The sequence below is a fragment of the Ranitomeya imitator genome, chromosome 8 (assembly GCF_032444005.1).
Source record: "Ranitomeya imitator isolate aRanImi1 chromosome 8, aRanImi1.pri, whole genome shotgun sequence".
Taxonomy (NCBI): Eukaryota; Metazoa; Chordata; class Amphibia; order Anura; family Dendrobatidae; genus Ranitomeya; species Ranitomeya imitator.
The window spans coordinates 23,682,172-23,699,197 of record NC_091289.1 but is presented as its reverse complement, the minus strand read 5'-3'; the positions used below and the strand labels follow the sequence as shown (position 1 = coordinate 23,699,197).

The following is a 17,026-nucleotide window of genomic DNA, read 5'->3' as shown; positions in this document are numbered from 1 at the left end:
ATTTATGTTTGATGATCGGCTCCGAACATATTCAGTCAATTCTACTCCCATTGACTCCAATGACATTCGGCTATGTTTGGCGAATATTGCAAAAGCAATATTCGCTGTCTACCATATTCGGAACCGAATTTTGAAAAATTTGCTCAACTCTACTTATCAGCTCCATTTCCATATGACATTTTTTTCAGAATGTGAATGAGATTTGTTAAAATTTCATCCACTTGCCTGCAATAAAAATATGTGCAATTTCCATTCCCTGAGAATGTTACCAGATCTAAATAGTGAGGAACCATTTCTAGCATGGACCTCCATAGCCACAGGCCTCTTCAACCTCTTTGACAAATATTCGTGGTCAAGACTGAAAATCTATTTTGAAAGACCCTTTTTACAATACTTTAATGGCATGTAAGTACAAAGAAAATTCAAAATTCAATAGTTACCATCCCCAGGAATGATGCGGAGAGTTACAGTGTTTCCAGCTTCTTTGATTAAGTTGACGATGTCCGAATGCGACTTGTTGGTGATTGAACATCCATTAACGGCCAGTATCCGGTCTCCCACCTTGAGCTTGCCACATCGGTCTGCTGGGCTTCCTTCTATTATCCGACCTATTTTATGGGGCATGGCCACACATGCATTTCCGGCTTTTTTTTTTAATTTTTTTTTTTTTTTTTTAGTGTCACAATTTTTGTTAAAAGTGACAAGACATTGAAGGGTATAGAAGAGAAAGATTGAGAAAAGGAAACAGAAGGTTGAGGGTTAATAATGCATTAAGCAAACGCTATTAGATGAGCTGTGCTGCTCACGTGAACAAAAACATTGGCAAGACAACCAGTTCGGTGGCATATTGAGAAAAAAAATGGCGAAGCTGCTGAATTTTGCATATTTGTTTATTTTGCTAAGAGCAAATGGAAATCCTAGATGTGGACCCATCGTCAGTATTCTTCAGAATGACTTTATAGAACTGCAAACAGCCAACTGGCCCTTGCTATAGGATCCTATCTTAAATACCGCTCCTTGTATCTTGCCTATAAATAATTTTGTGGAAGTCTAGAAATTGTGATTTATGGTGATGTAGGACTTGTAAGAGTCCCTGATGCCTACTGGCTTTAGTGAAACTGTATGGAGGGTATTTAGGAGAACCAGGTTCAGATGATGGCCATCAAAAATTCAATTTCTCCATAAGTCGGACAAAATTATGGAAGCCAGACAAAATTATGGAAGCCAGACAAGTGACATAGCGCTGCAATCGGGGACTCTGACTCTACATCATCCTGTTATCATATCAGGTAGCAAAACTCTAGAGACAGATTCCCCTTCAGGTTAGATAAATGAAGCAGAACATTAGCTTGATAGTGGAATATACTCCTTTGGTCTAACAGCTGTGGCAAAGATAGAAGTATGAGAGCTCCAGCATCAACACTATGGTGAGATCATGTTATCTCGCTACTAAGTCTAACATGGGTGAAATTACCATATTGCATGAGGGACTCTGACCTTAGTCAGCTACAGGTGTCCTTATTGTGGATCTGCCACCAGATTTCATATTACATACTGCAAAAATTATGAAAGAGATCGTAGACCTGATGGGTTCAGTGTCCTTACTCTGAAAATTCCATTTCACAATTAAAATATAATCCTTTGTGAAAGTTTAAACTCAGTTGCTGCTCAACTAGTCTGATTGACAGCTCCTCAGTGTCCCTCTTCCCTGCTGATGCTGAATCGCCACCAACTTAGCCTCATTGACCTTCCTCCCTGCTGATGCGGAATTTCCACCAAACTAGCTTCATGGACAGTTTCACAGTGACCCTCCTCCTCATTGATGCCGACTCCCCACCAACCTAGCCTTACTGTCAGTTGCTCCGTTTTTTTCTCTCCCTGCTGAGATCTCACACTGTTTTGTACAAGCTGCAGCTGTTAGTCAGGCTGTGTGGACTCATAAAATGCTCATCTTAGTGTCAGGATTATGCAGCCATGGAGCTAGTCTGGCATGGATTTTCAGAGTAAATATATCAGCCTCATTAGGACTAGGGAATCTATGCAGTTTATATTGTGAAATCTAGTGAGAGACCCATTTTGAATTGAGTATTTCAACAGGGAACATTTACGGTACATCCCTACAATATTCTGACTCAAGCTTGCTCTTTTGAGTCCGTTGGCCCTCAAGGTAGAGGTGAAACGCCGGCACTTGTGCTGTAGTTTCCTTAATCCATAAATGTAATTTGTTATCCTAAACCAAGTGTCTATTGGCTCTAATGGTTGGTAAGAGGCCAAACACTTCAGTGCTTTGGGGCTCAAGCTACTCTCAGTCCTCGGCTGGTCTAAGAACAATTTTTTTATTAGCGATTTCATAGAAGTACTTGGCTGCCTGTTTAATACCGTATTCGAGAGAAACCAGCCATTTACTAGGAGCGGAGGAGTGTGACTTGGCACTTCCTTCTTCACCAATTCTCATCAACTTTTTGGCTGGATTCTAGTTAGTCGAGCCTCCGGTATCTGCTTCCAGTGAAAGAACCAAGAAAGCAGAAGAAAGTCCTTTTGTAATGTTCACTATCGAATTCTGAAGAATAATGAGATGATCCATCCAAATCGCATAAAAAATAAGCAAACAAAAAAAAAAAAAAAAAATGGGAAATAAGGTTTTTCATAGGCCAAAAAAGCCGGTAATGTAACAAGAATATTCAAGAGGATAAACGAGGTTAGTACAATAGTAGGATGGCAAAAATTTATAGAGAGTATCACTATGGCTGGCTTATTTGCCTCCATACCACTTCCCTCTCTCTGTTCTGGACCCGCTACCCCATAACAATACAGGTTAGTGATTCGCTTGTAGTTGCCAATGTTCTTTTCACCATTAGATGAGAATGATAATCATTAAATGAATGTTAAAAAAAAACCTTCCAACCTCCCCCTCCACCGCAGTCGTTCAGCCAGTTAAACCACAGGAATTGTGTTTACCATGGAGAGAAGCACGTCAAGCAAAAGCCAATAGACACCTGACACACGGACACCGTGCAAGACAAAGGGGAGGAGGCAAGAGAGCAAAATGTGCACCACTACAAATGCAAACACCGAAGCCCAGAAGAAACGCACGTCTACTTTTTAGTGTTATTTTTCGCCTAAGAGGTGGGAAATGAGCAAACAATAAAGCCAAAAGTATTCATTGGCCAGGCAGCCATTGTGTGGCATTACATAGGAAAACAGCCTCTAGTGTTCAATATTACTCATTATTTATCGCGATTGACCAAAAACTGGCCACCACAATGGCAGATGGCAAATGTGACTATGTCATCGTTCTCCTAAACTCTAAAAGGTTATCCCCAAGATATTAAAGAAGTTTTCCCGCTTTTAGTAAAATGGAACCCAAAAACTCTAAAATAACAAACAGAACAGTTACTCACCATTCCCACATGATGTGTTGGGGCCGTGAGAAGGGGTTTGAAGATCAACATTTTGGGGACCACTTTACTAAAAATAGAAAATCCCTTAAAGGTATCCCCATCAGTATGATTGGGGATAACTTACCGATCACTGGTGATCTGACTGCTAAGACCCCCAGAGACCTCGACATTGGTTCTCTGGAACCCGGTAGTCCATTCCTGAATGCAGTGGAGGTTCATATCCTCAAACTCCGCTTCATTCATTGTCTATGAGACTGTCAACACAGCCACGTAAGGGAGATAACTTTACTATTTTGGGACTAATCCTTTAAAAGATTGTCTCAAATTCTAAAAAAGGGTCTGCTTTTATTCTGGAAACAACGCCATTCTTGACTTTGGTCTGTGTGTGGTACTGCAGTTCTGCCCTTTTCAGGGGAAGAGAGACAATACCACCCATAGACATGAACGGTGATGCTTCAGGAATAAGAAAAAAGCAAACCATTTATTTTCCCCCGAATATCAAAAATGGCCATTCGGGAAGACATTTTTTTAAAATTTTATTACATTCTAGTATTATTATTAATTTTATTTTTTTAGCAAATTCCTCGATGTTGCCCAGATACTCGGTAAAAAAAATATAAAAATAAAATAAGAGTTCAAAACTTTATTTTTAAAATGAAAATAAAATCACAAATCATGATAATTAAGTGTCTGGGGTACGGAGGTACACAAGGTACTACATTATTTTTAATTATCTAGTGCACTTTTTATTAACCAAATCGCTCATGCTACAAGCAGTAATTTACAGGCGGCAAAGAGCAGCCGGAGCAGGAAAATATTCCCTGTAACTTCACAGCCAGCGGCACATAAACCGGCAACGCACTTCTAATATGTGTCAGCGTATAGACCGCCATCAGTGATATATTGACCGGCTCCAGGTTTCTGCTGGGAGTTTGTTTTCCCCGCAGTTGCTATTTACTAGCCCTTTGTAGAAGGAGTTATTGAGTTTATTGGGTAGTTGCAGGTTGGTTAAAGCCAGGATATAATTTGTTTTATAAAAATAAAAAAAATATGGCGGACTATTGACCGGCTCCAGGGTACACCTGGGAATTTGTTTTCCCCGCAGCTGCAATTCATGATCTGTGGAAGGGGCCAATTCTTGTTTATTGGGTAATTTCAGGTTGGTCAATGCCAGAATATAATCAGTGCTCAATGGAAAAAAAACTATAGGGGGTTGATTGACGATTCGGCAGTAGGAGCAGTGATATATTAGATAAATGCAACGTAAAGAGATTGTGCTAAACCTATGGAAGTGTTGGTAAGGGGCCAAGACTATTTCTCAGGGGCTCAGGCCCTTCTCGGTCCTTCCGGGCTCCCGTGACTAGTTTTCTATCCAGATCCTCTCAACTGCAAGGATTTTGCTCTCCCTGCGGCTGTCATTCACTAGCTGCTTGTAGCAGGTGCAAATCGCATTATTACCAAATGGTAGAAGCCATTTCTAAATATACTAAAGGGGCGTTCTCAAGTTTAAAAGATATTCCCTATCTATGGGATAACTTTCCGATCGTCGGGTGCCTGACTACCGAGGCCTACACCAGTTCCAAGAACCAGAAACACATGGGCTACTTGCACATTGAACAAGTCTGTAGGAACCTGTTCACACCACCAAGAAACGTGAAGACACAAAAGAGCACAGTAAGGTCAAAAATACTCTGTTGTAAAAAAAAAAAATCACAGTAATAAGCAACTGCTAGTCAAAAGATGGAAAAAACGGGGTATTTAGTTGACACTTTTTTGCTGCTCCACCAATCATCAAGGTATACCCTTATAGAGCAGTCCTAACTAATGTATGTAATCCCTATCTGATGTATTTAAAAACCTGATCATCTGCTAGCAGGTCCACGTGGATATTCCCTCTCTGAACCCTGCTTATACAGGTACTATACAGATGATCAGGTTTTTAAATACATCAGATAGGGATTATATACATTAGTTAGGACTACTCTATATGGGTATACCTTGACGATTGGTGGAGCAGCTTGGTATACATTTTTTTTGCAAAAAAAGTATCAACTAAATACCCTGTTTTTTCCATCTTTTGACTAGCACTTGCTTATTACTGTGTTTACAACAGAGTATTTTTGACCTCACTGTCCTCTTTTGTGTCTTCACCATTTCCAAGAAGTGGGACTCCATGTGACACTGTGCGAACTGCAAAGATTCTCCAGTGTCGGCAGCGTAGCGCGCATGACTGCAAGTATGCGATTTACATACACGTGGTCACATGCCGACTGGACGTGCGTAGCCTCCCTCAATGCAAGTGTATTGAGCAAGACCAAATACGTCTAGTCGGAATGTGATCGGAAGTATGCAAATCACAAATTTGGGGTCACATGCTCCCGATGACAGAGAATATTCACAGTGCACAGTTCGCATGATGTGAGGATTCACAAGTAAAGAGTGACTGCACACTTGTACCCTAAGACCAAACAACGACTTTAATGAGTGCGCTCGAGATTACCGAGCATGGCACACAACCGATCTTCAGTGATAGTTTTAGAATAGATGGAGAGGCAGTGAGCATGATTGACCTCCGTTCCATTAAACTTCTCGAGATCGCTAAGGACCACGGCAGTCAGACCCACAGCGATCGGCAAGTTATCCCCAATTCTTGGGAGGAGAACACCCTTTTAAGGTACCAGGGTATCTACAAATCAGATGTAGACTCCCAATGCCCAACCATCTTGTGGAAATATCTATGCGTTTCACTATGATATAACAGGACTACCATGACAGCTTTACTGAATGTTGTGTTAGTAATTGTGTTTTATACCCTGAATCCACCCACCTTTATTAAAAAAGTCACTTTGATTTTGTGTTTCAAGTCAAAGCCAACAAAATGTTTCACCGGGAACTTATATATATTTCATTTAGAACTGACGCCAGTGTGTTGATTAAAGCTCCTATCCGCATCTTAAGCAGAATAGAAGTGATTTTACTGCTCCCTAAACACTAGGACTGAGCCATAAACCTAGAGAATAGCACTGAAGATTTGCTAATAATTACGGATTTTACTGTCATCTGGGGCTTAGGATGACGGCTGCTTTTCTTTAATAGAGTAAAACAAACGGCAGAGAAAAATCTGAAAGCATAATTTGTCGAATTGTCGAAATTATCAGAGAGGCAGAATATGTAGGCCCTCTGAAAAAATGGTCTCTCTCTCAGACTCTCTCAGTCCAATTTTAATGGATGGAAAGAATCTGCACAGAACTCTCCTCCCAGAGGAACTGCATGGTTAGCAAATAAAGGATGGAAAATTGACCGACGAGAATGAAACAAAGACTAAGCCCAAACCGGAAACCCATAAGTGCACTTACCAAACGTCGTTCCAGCTTCTGGCCTGCTGACAGAAGACACGATGACAAATCCAAAGCCTTCGTTTTCGCCACGACGAATTTCTACATCATATGGCTGAATCACAGTGCTGACTAATCCACTGCCACCACCGCCTCCGCCGCTGCCAATACCACTGGTAGAACCACTTCCGGAGCTGACCGTATTTAGAGAGTTTTGGCTGCCTTGTGGTGTGCGTTTCTCTTCTGTTAAAGAGGCAGGTTGGGTACTGCTGTGGTGGGAAGATGCTGGTGAAGCAGGGACATCGTTTTCTGTCTTGGGGACTGGAAGGTAATAGAAAAAATGGGTTGGTTTGCTATAAATAAACTAAATTGTCCAACAATACAGAGAAAGTATCAGAGGTAGAGCATTGCCCGAAAAACAATATTGAGACCTAATGTAAACCAATGGTCTTCAAGCTATGGCTTGTTGGAGGATACATGAGCTACAGGCTTATACTAAGAAAACCGTGTGCTGTTTTAATTGTTGGCATTTGTTAATACTATAAGGGTTTATGTGTGTCAATGTTTTCTTGTATTTTCCATGTTGTGAGGATACAGTTAATGGTTGCTGTATGTTCCAATCAGCTCCTTCACCCACAATGGCTGAGCACATAATGATGGACTGCCAAAAAATATCCTGTGAAACGTTCAGGAATTGAATCCGTTTTTTTTTTTTTTTATTAAGCCTCCTCATTTCAGGGGCTCAAAAGTAATTGGACAAAATAAATTTACCATAAATAAAATGTTCATTTGTACAGAATCCTTTGCAGGCAATGACTGCCTGAAGTCTGGAAGCCATGGACGTCACCAAACGATGGATTTCCTCCTTTTGGAAACTTTGACAAGCCTTTATTGCAGCTGATATCAGTGGCTACTTGTTTGTGGGTCTTTTTGCCTTAAGTTTTGTCTTAAATGCATGCTCAATGGGGTTAGGATCTGTTGATTTACTTGACCATCGCAAAATATTCCACTTCTTTGCCTTAAACTCCTGATGTGCTTTTGCAGTATGTTTTGAGTCACTGTCCATCTGTATTGTGAAGCGTCGTCCAATCAACCTTGCTGCATTTGGTTGAATCTGAATAGAAAGTATCACCCTGTACACTTCAGATTCATCTGGTTGTTTCTGTCTTCTATCGCGTCATCAACAAACATTAGAGACCCTATGCCATTGAATGTCATGCCATCACACTGCCTCCACCATGCTTTACAGAGGATGTGTTGTGCTTTGGATCATGAGCCGTTCTAAGCCTTCTCCATACTTTCTTGTTCCCATTATTCTGGCACAGGTTAATCTTTGTTTCATTTGTCCAGAGAATGCTTTTCCTGAGCTGGGCTGACTTCTTCATATGTTTTTTGGCAAAGTCTAGACTGGTCTTTCTATTTTTAAGGCTGATTAATGGTTTGAACCTTGTGGTGAACCCTCTGTATTTTCTCTCATGAAGTCTTCTCCTTATGGTTGACCTAGATACTGAAACACCTACTTCCTGAAGAGCATTCTTCACTCGGGTGGATGTTGTGAAGGAGTTTTTCTTCACCATGTGAAGGATTCTGCCATAATCCATACCTATTGTCTGTCATGGACATCAAGGCCTTTTTGAGATCGCAAGCTCAACAGTGCGCTTTTTTTTTGACAAATGCACCAAACTGTTGATTTGGCCACTCCTAACATTTTTGATATCTCTCTAATGGATTTCTAATTTTTTCAGTCTTCCATTTAGAGCTCCTGTGAATGCATGTTATGGGTTCACAGCAATGGCATCCACATACTACAAAAGCCATACCTGGAATCAGCTCCAGACCTTTCACCTGCTTAATTGATGATAGATTGACGAGGAAAAAGCCCGAGCAGCCTATGGAAGAACTATTGAAATAACTGTCCAATTACCTTTGGTTCTTTGAAAAAGCACCTACATATTAAAGAGTTGTAATTCCTAAAACCTTACGCCAATTAAGATGTGAATACCCTCAAATTAAAGCTGAGAGTGTGCATTTTTAAGCCCATATTGATTATGTAACTGTACCTCAAATAAGTTTTCGTAAACCGTTAAAATGCAAAATCTTTGTGTCACTTTCCAAATATTTCTGGACCTAACTGAATATACTGGTCAACCTGTACAATACAGCTATGGAAGATGCAACAATCCCAGCATCATCTAACGAACGTAGAGAGCTTTTTCCTCCCATTCCACCGATTGCAATTTACTTAATATTTAAATGAGGACCTAACATGTTGGTGAGGCTACCTGTGGGATCGCTGATTAGATGGGAAAGATTATCTGTCTTTAAAGCAAAAGGGATCATTTCAACGTACCTGGATAAACTACTTTGCGCCTAATGGTTAAATTGACGTGACCTTGTTTGGCTGCCTGCTGCATTAGCTGAACTACAAGTTGATGTGACTTTCCAACCACAGCCGTCCCATCCACACATATAAGTTCATCTCCCGACCTCAGCCGGCCATCCGCATCAGCTGATCCCAGAGGCACAATATGACCTATGAATATCTGCGAAAAGAGCGAATGGTGTTAGGCAATACATCGTGAGGATTACACTGCAGTTTGAAGAATCTTGACTTTTGGAATAGATTAACTACAGTCATGGTAGAGCTATAAACAAATATGCCATTTTTTAGTAATGCTAGGTGAAGAAACTGATCGTATTATCTAGGTCCTGTAGTGGAGATTAAGAACAAGAAAACCTTTTTCTAGATAAGGTCAAACGTTGACATTTTGAAACTTCACCAAGAGTTCTGCTTTATTTCCTTTCCATCTGTTCTATGCTTTCTTGCAGAAAATACTTACCAACCGGTAGAGCAATGCTCTAAGGAAATAAAATATATACTAAATCGGTAAGAAGAAAATTGCTAAGTGCCCCCTGTAGGTGGATACCCTGTAAATCGATGTCCAATCTTTCGAAGTCAATGACATCCATTAGGAATTGTTGGGATTCATTCCAAGAAAAATCCATCATGGATAATGTAAAAATCTTTGTCGTGGTGCCTTTGATTACGGTTTTCTTAGTTGTCATGTTTATAAAGATCCATGAAAAAAGCTAAAGTATCGGAAGTTCAGTAATGATGCCAGATGATTTCTCCAGAGTCACTGTCTGCTATACCTCAGTTGAAATCTAAGTGACTTTACGATCCACAGCTGAAAGTCTAAATTATTAACCTTACTTGCTAAACCATTATTACAAAGCTTTACAATTATAATCATGAACATTTCACATTATCATCTCTTCCTACCCTACGGTACTTACTGGTTCCCCTGGCTCGTTTCCTCCAAGAATTCTGAAACCAAAGCCAGTCTCTTTCCTCCATAAAAAGATATCATGCTCTTGAAAATCTGGAACTATACAAGAAAAAGCAAAAAAATTATTATTTTGTATTTGCCAACATGTGCAGAATATATTCAATTAATTAAATTAAAATGGTATTTTATATTTCTCAAGGGGTTGTTCATAATTAGGAAAAACAAAGCCATTTTAATCAGTTGGTGTCAATGGAGTTGTGCTACAAAACCAGGCCTAACCCCTTCTTTGAACCTCGTGGTAATTTATCCCTCTATTATTGAAGAACATTGCAATAATGATAAGACCAAAACTTCACCCAGTGGCCTTCTTACTTTATAGGGACCTCAATAATCTAATAGTATGAAGGCCCTTGGGTAGGTCCAACATGAAACAGGCCCTCATTTCCTCTAGTGCTATAGTCTTAATGAAAAACTAAGCTGGCCATAATGCTCTATCTCCAGTGGCTACAAAGGATTGTTGAAATCCAACATGACTTAATCCTTCTTAATCCTCAAGATCTGTTGTTGGGGGAATTGTTGGAGGCCTTCCCATTGATGAAACCAGATTTGGCAAATATTTGCCTCTTGTGTAGAGGGACCCTTGAGTTTTATCTCAACAGGTACCAAGAGAAGCTACTTGCGATCTCGATGGTGGATTATACTTTGAGCATATCCAGCAATCCGGTGTGGAATAAGGGTCCAAAATGAAGTATCTACTGCCATGCCTTAGACTCTTCTTATACATCTTTACGTTTTTTTAAAGAAACTTTATAGACCAGAGTCTTTTTTCAACCTATGTAATATTAAGACTAACGCAATCCTACAGTTCAATTATTGGAGCCTCTAGCTGTAAGGGAAGATTTGAGTAAAACATTCGTAACTTCTAGAAAATAAAATTTTATGGGTCCAAAACTGAAATGTCATCGGCCTACAATTAATAACTCCAGTTCTTTTCAGAGCATTCCCGGTAAAGTCGTTTGCCAGATGACTCGGATGCTGCCAAGTATGAAACTTGATCTTATGTATCATCATGAATTAATCACAGTGTTTCCCCCTTTTGACTAGTGAACAGCTTTGTGTTTCGCAAGATACATGTTGGCGTCCTCTCATCCCTTCTATTGTATGATGACAATCCCCAAACAATTATGCCAGCGGATATCATAAATCATCTGGTAGAAAAGAAATAATTTTAAAAAAAATATATGCAACCTTCCTTCTCATAATAATGTTGCTGAATTCAATAGTTCCAAATGTTCCAATGGGACCTGAACATATTGAAGGTGGATATTTTGCATGCAAAAAAACTTTTTCTTAGTCCTCAACCTAACCAAGCAGAATTGAATCCAACGTTACCTCCAATACGAACCGATCTAAAATCTTCAATTATAAATTCTACTTAAGAAGTTCTTCCGTGAAACAATTTTGTACAGGTACAAACCAAGCAACTTCAAAATAATGAAAGAAAAAAGGAAAGAAAAATCAAAAAGATGCAAAAATATGCAACCTTAAGTCTGCAAATTAAGTAGAGAAGATGGTGGTAACAATCAAATACCCCATAACCCATGCAGAGCAGGCAAACATCTAAAAGCACAAGTGATGATTTGTTCAGTTTACTAATAACTTCCAACAGACGGTTACAACACATCTCAGGGAGTTATTTACTTTTCTCAAAAATTACGGAAGCAGAATGATGCCACCAAACATTTAAAGTATAAAATGGCACCTGAAATATTCTCCCTTAGGACCAATCCCAAAAGTACTAGAAGTCACGAGACCAGCTAATAGAAATCCTTCATGTCACCGAGTTCTTCCATGTCTTGACAACTGGTTATCATGGACCTCATGCCATTGCAGCATGTAGTTCATGTTCACGTCGTCTACCAAGATGGCGAGTGTCACTTGTAACGCTCACTTTCTAGACTGACAGATCTTCTAGATGTCATTTTTATACAAGATCATATTCTGGGGTTATTGCAATTTGTATCTAATACCCATCTTTATTTTTTAGCAGTTTGTTTTTTTGCTAGCACTTTACACTTCAAAAGTCTGTTGTCAACAGCCTACCTACATTCTGTTTCCTGTAAATGTAATAAAGAGGACCTGACTCCCTGAAACGTGATTTTTCTGTGAAGTTACTGTATTAATAAATTGAACAATCCACTTAGATGTTTGCACTTCCTGAATGTGGGACTTGGCTTCCACTGTTGACCACAACTGGCCATTTTTTCCGCTACCAAACCCAAAGAGATCTAAATGCTGGTAGCATTCTTCCATTTATTGCTGCATGCTACTGAATGAGTACAATCTACTAAGGTAAGCACCTATCCACACCTTCTTTCCATTTCTTTTATCTCGGGTCTAAATGTACTAATCCAATGTGGTGCTGACATCTTTCTCTTAATTTTTGTTCATGCCACAAATCACCACCTATTAAAGTAGCTGCATACAATAGATGCAAATTTACTAATAGGACCTTGTCATATTTAAAATGAAAATTCTCTATGCAAATTTATAAGTTCTTCCATGATACAATTTTACAGGCAAATAAACAAAGCAACTTCACCATAATTAAAGAGAAAGTGAAAAAATAAGCACAATGTTCAATTCCTTACTTGTAATCTGACCCATTGGGGATTCTGATAAGACATATTTTCTATTAAACACTATATATTATCAACACAAAATAGGTTTGACCCAGTAGGTGACGCGACCACCCAAGGTTGCACCATGAAACGCACACAATTAATGACACAATTAGAGGTATGAGGTCATGTTGTATCTATTCTTTACAGATTAGAATAAAGAACAATGTATATATGTAGAGAATAGTTGGGTAGAGAGATGCCTGAGGTACAGAATACCTGAAGTCGGTAATGGTTATAGATAAAAAATGTATATATTTTATTATTGGCCCAATCTCAAGCCATGGCGATTTGATGGATGAATGTTCTGTAGGAAGATCAATATTGTGTAAGCCTAGATAGGTCCACCAGGTCTTCTCCACTGTTATCTTGATAGTATCAAGCCATCAGCTTCCTCTTGACCTTGTTCATTCTATTCTTCCGACCATGACGTCCTTCTCCAGTTCTTTCTCCACTTGATGTGTCCAAAGTAGGCAAATCAAGCTTGGGGATCCTTGCTTCCAGTTACATATCAGTCTTGATTTTTTCAAAATTGATTTGTTTGTTCTTCTTGCCATCCATCCATGATATTTTTAACTATTTATCGTGACTACATATGTGCAGAAAGATAGCAGGAAAAGGTCTACAGCATGAGTAAAGACACAACTGGTCGTATATTGGGGCATAGGACATAAAGCAACACTAGACCTAAAAGCCACAGCCCTTTTTCAATAAATCTGGTCTACTGACTCCGTAGTCTTGCCCATTTTGCTATGTAATTTCTTGAGTTTGATATCTAAATATCAAAAAGAATACCAAAAAGGTTTTTATTTGGGAATGCAACTGACAAAAACGTGTTTCCATCAAGGTTGCGATCCCTTATGTAGTTGATTTTGATCAACATTAGCAGGGTAGGAAAGCTGAATAAGGCAATCTGAAAGATGAGAATACATCAATTAAATGTCATTTTGGTGCCCAGTGGAGCATTACCGGAAAACTGTTTCTGATCCTTAGCGGATCTTCGCTTCTATTGATTTATAGTGGTGGTCTCCACAAGTCAATACCATTAAGTGAGTCAAGTAGGTAAGGTAATATAAGGACTTTTCTTTAAAAAAAAAGAAAGAAAAAGATCAATATAATTAGGGGAAGACGCTACTTGTGGTTAATTCAGAGGCTTGGGAGAACGGTCTAATCGGGATGTAAGCCAGATTTTTGTTCTTCTCATGCTGCAGATTAAAATAGATTGATGGTTGCAATGGAATAAATGATTAAAGTATGATGTGACCAATTTGTCAGGTACACCACCAAGGAACTATTTTACTTGGGACTTTTGTGAGTAAATCGTGTGGTTTTCTTTTTTTGCAATAAAAAATAATATTTGAGAAAAGTGGCCAACGTACTTCTATAGATCAATATGAAAGTACAATGAGAAGAACTTAAATTCTTCATTTAGTTGAGGATAAAGTACAGTATCCTCTGCCAACTTATCTGCACCAGAAAGGACAATGCCATCACTCTGAAGAACATACCAAAGTTGCTTGGAAGCCATTCAAAAACAAGTCAAATCAAAATAGGCACATGGACCACTGTTAAGTTGGAAGACCCAAGAACCACCAACAAGAGGCAAATAATCAATTCCAATAATTTCCCTACTTTTTATCCAGGGTACAAACGTTGATGTTGGTGAAATCTTGATATCAAAACCATTACAATTGCAAGTTGTAGGACATCCATGAATAGGCAACATCCCATACAATTCTGTCCTAGATCTGCCATTACAACGCACAAGGTCACAGAGCTAGTCTTATATTGAATGATCAAGTGTGCAGTAAATTCTTTTAATGCCCACTCTTTATGGTGTACCATATACAGCTTAAATACTGTGATCATAACATTATGTAATGGGGTTCTGTCAATGGTCGCCTCGCAGATTGAAAAAGGCTACCACAAACCGGCTTTGCGCAAGCTACTCAGATTCCCAGAACTCTAGGTTTGCTCTGGCTTTCACCCTTTAACCCCTATATATCAAGAAGGATAGTCAGGTAGCCAGGTCAAAACCAAAAAGGCAACAAAGGTATAAAATCATTAGGCAGGAGAAAGATCAATAAACAAGCCGAGGTAAAAACAGGAAAACACAATACTAAAATGGAACAGAAATCACGGACCTTAATCAGGGACAAGGGAAGTACAAAGCTACGGTATATCTGGCAGCTTCCAGCAGTAAGCTGGAAGCTTAAGAAGGGTGTGGTGCTCTCCAATTGTCGGGAGCAGTGAGCTGATAACTCCAGTTGGACAGCACATACTGACAGACTGGACAGCACTACAAGTCCCACCCAAATCTAAGTGGCTGGACAGAGCCTGTTCCGGACAGAGCCTGTTCCGTCCAGAGCTTCTGGTTCTAATGTCTCTTCTACCAAATGAATACGGTGGCACCTGGCAATAGAAGCAGAAGTGGCAGGAGCAGGTCCTGGTGAAGATGTGACACGTATATGCCTGCAAATAATATGGCCGTATAGTGCCCATATAAGAATGTTAAATTAATAAATTAGGCAATGAGGCTTGATCATGGTGCTCAGAACATTAAGGTCAGCAGAGACCCTTTCAATAGTGCCAAGTAAAGTGCTTTGAGAAAATGTACAGGTTGCACACCTCTAAATCTACCCCCCTTTTGATGTTAGGCTCACTCTCATAGTATGATAGAGTACATCAAATTCTGCACCCATTTTAAGCCCATCATCATCCTGTCCTCTCAAGTCCCCAAAACAATGCAAACGTGAGCTACAGCTTTATCTTTTGGGCGGCAAGACGGATGACAAGTAAAGCATAGGGTGAAAACAGACAACAGCAAAATACTGCAAAATAATTATTATAATTATTTTGGGCTTAATGAAAAAAAATATTTTGGTAATTTGTATCCATCAGCTTTCTGATTAATATTTGAAAGACCAGTAGTTTCTAAAATACCAATCTTAAAAAATAAAAAAAAAAGTGGACAAGCAAGAAAAAAAAAAAAGGAGAAATTATAGGTTTTCAAGAAGAACGAATTAATGATCCTCTGAAGAATAAGTAAACATTTTCAGTTAAGGTTTTTAAGTCAATAATGCAATTAGTGGAGGTTTTCTTGTATTTCCAGCTCTTTAACTTAAGTGGTAATTTACCTTAATCAAGACTAAATACCCATAAAAAAACTAAACAAAATATCAATAGCCATGGAAAGTATGTTATCCCTGTATCGATCTTTGTCATGCTGCACTAATAGAAAACTTTGTTATTTCTCTTTTTCAACCTGGGATTGTCAAAACTGTAACTGGCGCTCAACCTAAAATCAACCAGTTGTAAAGATGACACGATGGGTAGATGTCTTCTTGGTCTGTACAGTGGCTGGTCCCAATATTTTAAAGCTGTAGCGGTAAGGATTACCTTTTTTTTCAAGGCACAATGCGGAGTTTCTGTTGATTTTACGACTCACAGAAACAAGTAATTGGTTTTAACGGCTTAAGAAGAATTATGGATTCAAGTCTTCGGGTTAAGACTTCATTATGGAACTCTACTAAGAGATGCGTGATAAAGATTAGTGTGTTACAGGGGAAGTATAGGATTAAAAATTAAAAAAGAGGTTAGATTTTAAATTCTTTTCCAGAAAGACACCAATGACTGGGTCTTGTATCATTTACTAGTACTATGCTGCAATACCAGACACAGCCCACGCACATACGGTACCTTTCTCTCTCGGAAAGGTGTCCAATTATTAGGTATCTTCTTTAGACTACTTACGCTCAATTATTTTTTTCTAATCTTACCTACCTTTTCAAATATGCATTTTTCTTGCTCAGGTTTCCCCTTTTGCGATCAATTAATTATAAAAACATGTCAAAGTCGACCAATTTGAGTTGTGTGTTCCAACATTGCTTGACCTATCGAATTTACAGAAACAGAACGCAGTGGCCAACAATCAAGCATATGCTTCTCGACAGTGTTTTTCATGCTTTTTTTTTTCCAGTTTTTCACATTTTGTTTTCTAAGGAATCACAGGCGATAGTCATTTTCGGCACACGTGGAAGTTATCTACCTATACACTGGGGTTTGCCGCGAACATTCTAAATCGGGGTTTGCCACGAACATTCTAAATCGCTGGCAATATAATGTCTACTCTTGCCGCACCTGCCGAGTCTAAGAAGCCAATCATTCTGCAGGAGTACACACATTACACACTGAATAAATCCCACTACGTGCGTGGTCCATTTACTTCCGATCTATAAAAACATACTAGGCCGTTAATTGTGGTGCCAAGGTTACATACATGCTGATCCGTGCAGTCATATTGCCAAGAAATCTGCATC

The 17,026-nt window shown here is 39.1% G+C and overlaps 1 protein-coding gene across 11 annotated transcripts in view; it reads right to left on the bottom strand.

Annotated features, from left to right (window-relative positions):
* The window catches only part of MAGI1 (membrane associated guanylate kinase, WW and PDZ domain containing 1), a 452,701-nt gene that overhangs the window by 20,776 nt on the left and 414,899 nt on the right, over positions 1 to 17,026 (bottom strand). For 9 of the 11 annotated variants that reach the window (XM_069736564.1, XM_069736568.1, XM_069736569.1 and 6 more), the window contains 4 exons: positions 10,034 to 10,125; positions 9,087 to 9,279; positions 6,758 to 7,057; positions 441 to 644 (listed from right to left, as the gene is read on the bottom strand). In XM_069736564.1, coding sequence (XP_069592665.1) covers positions 441 to 644; positions 6,758 to 7,057; positions 9,087 to 9,279; positions 10,034 to 10,125 — 789 coding nt within the window. The remainder of the gene's footprint in view (positions 1 to 440; positions 645 to 6,757; positions 7,058 to 9,086; positions 9,280 to 10,033; positions 10,126 to 17,026) is intronic. The other 2 variants (XM_069736565.1, XM_069736567.1) reach the window with 1 other exon arrangement.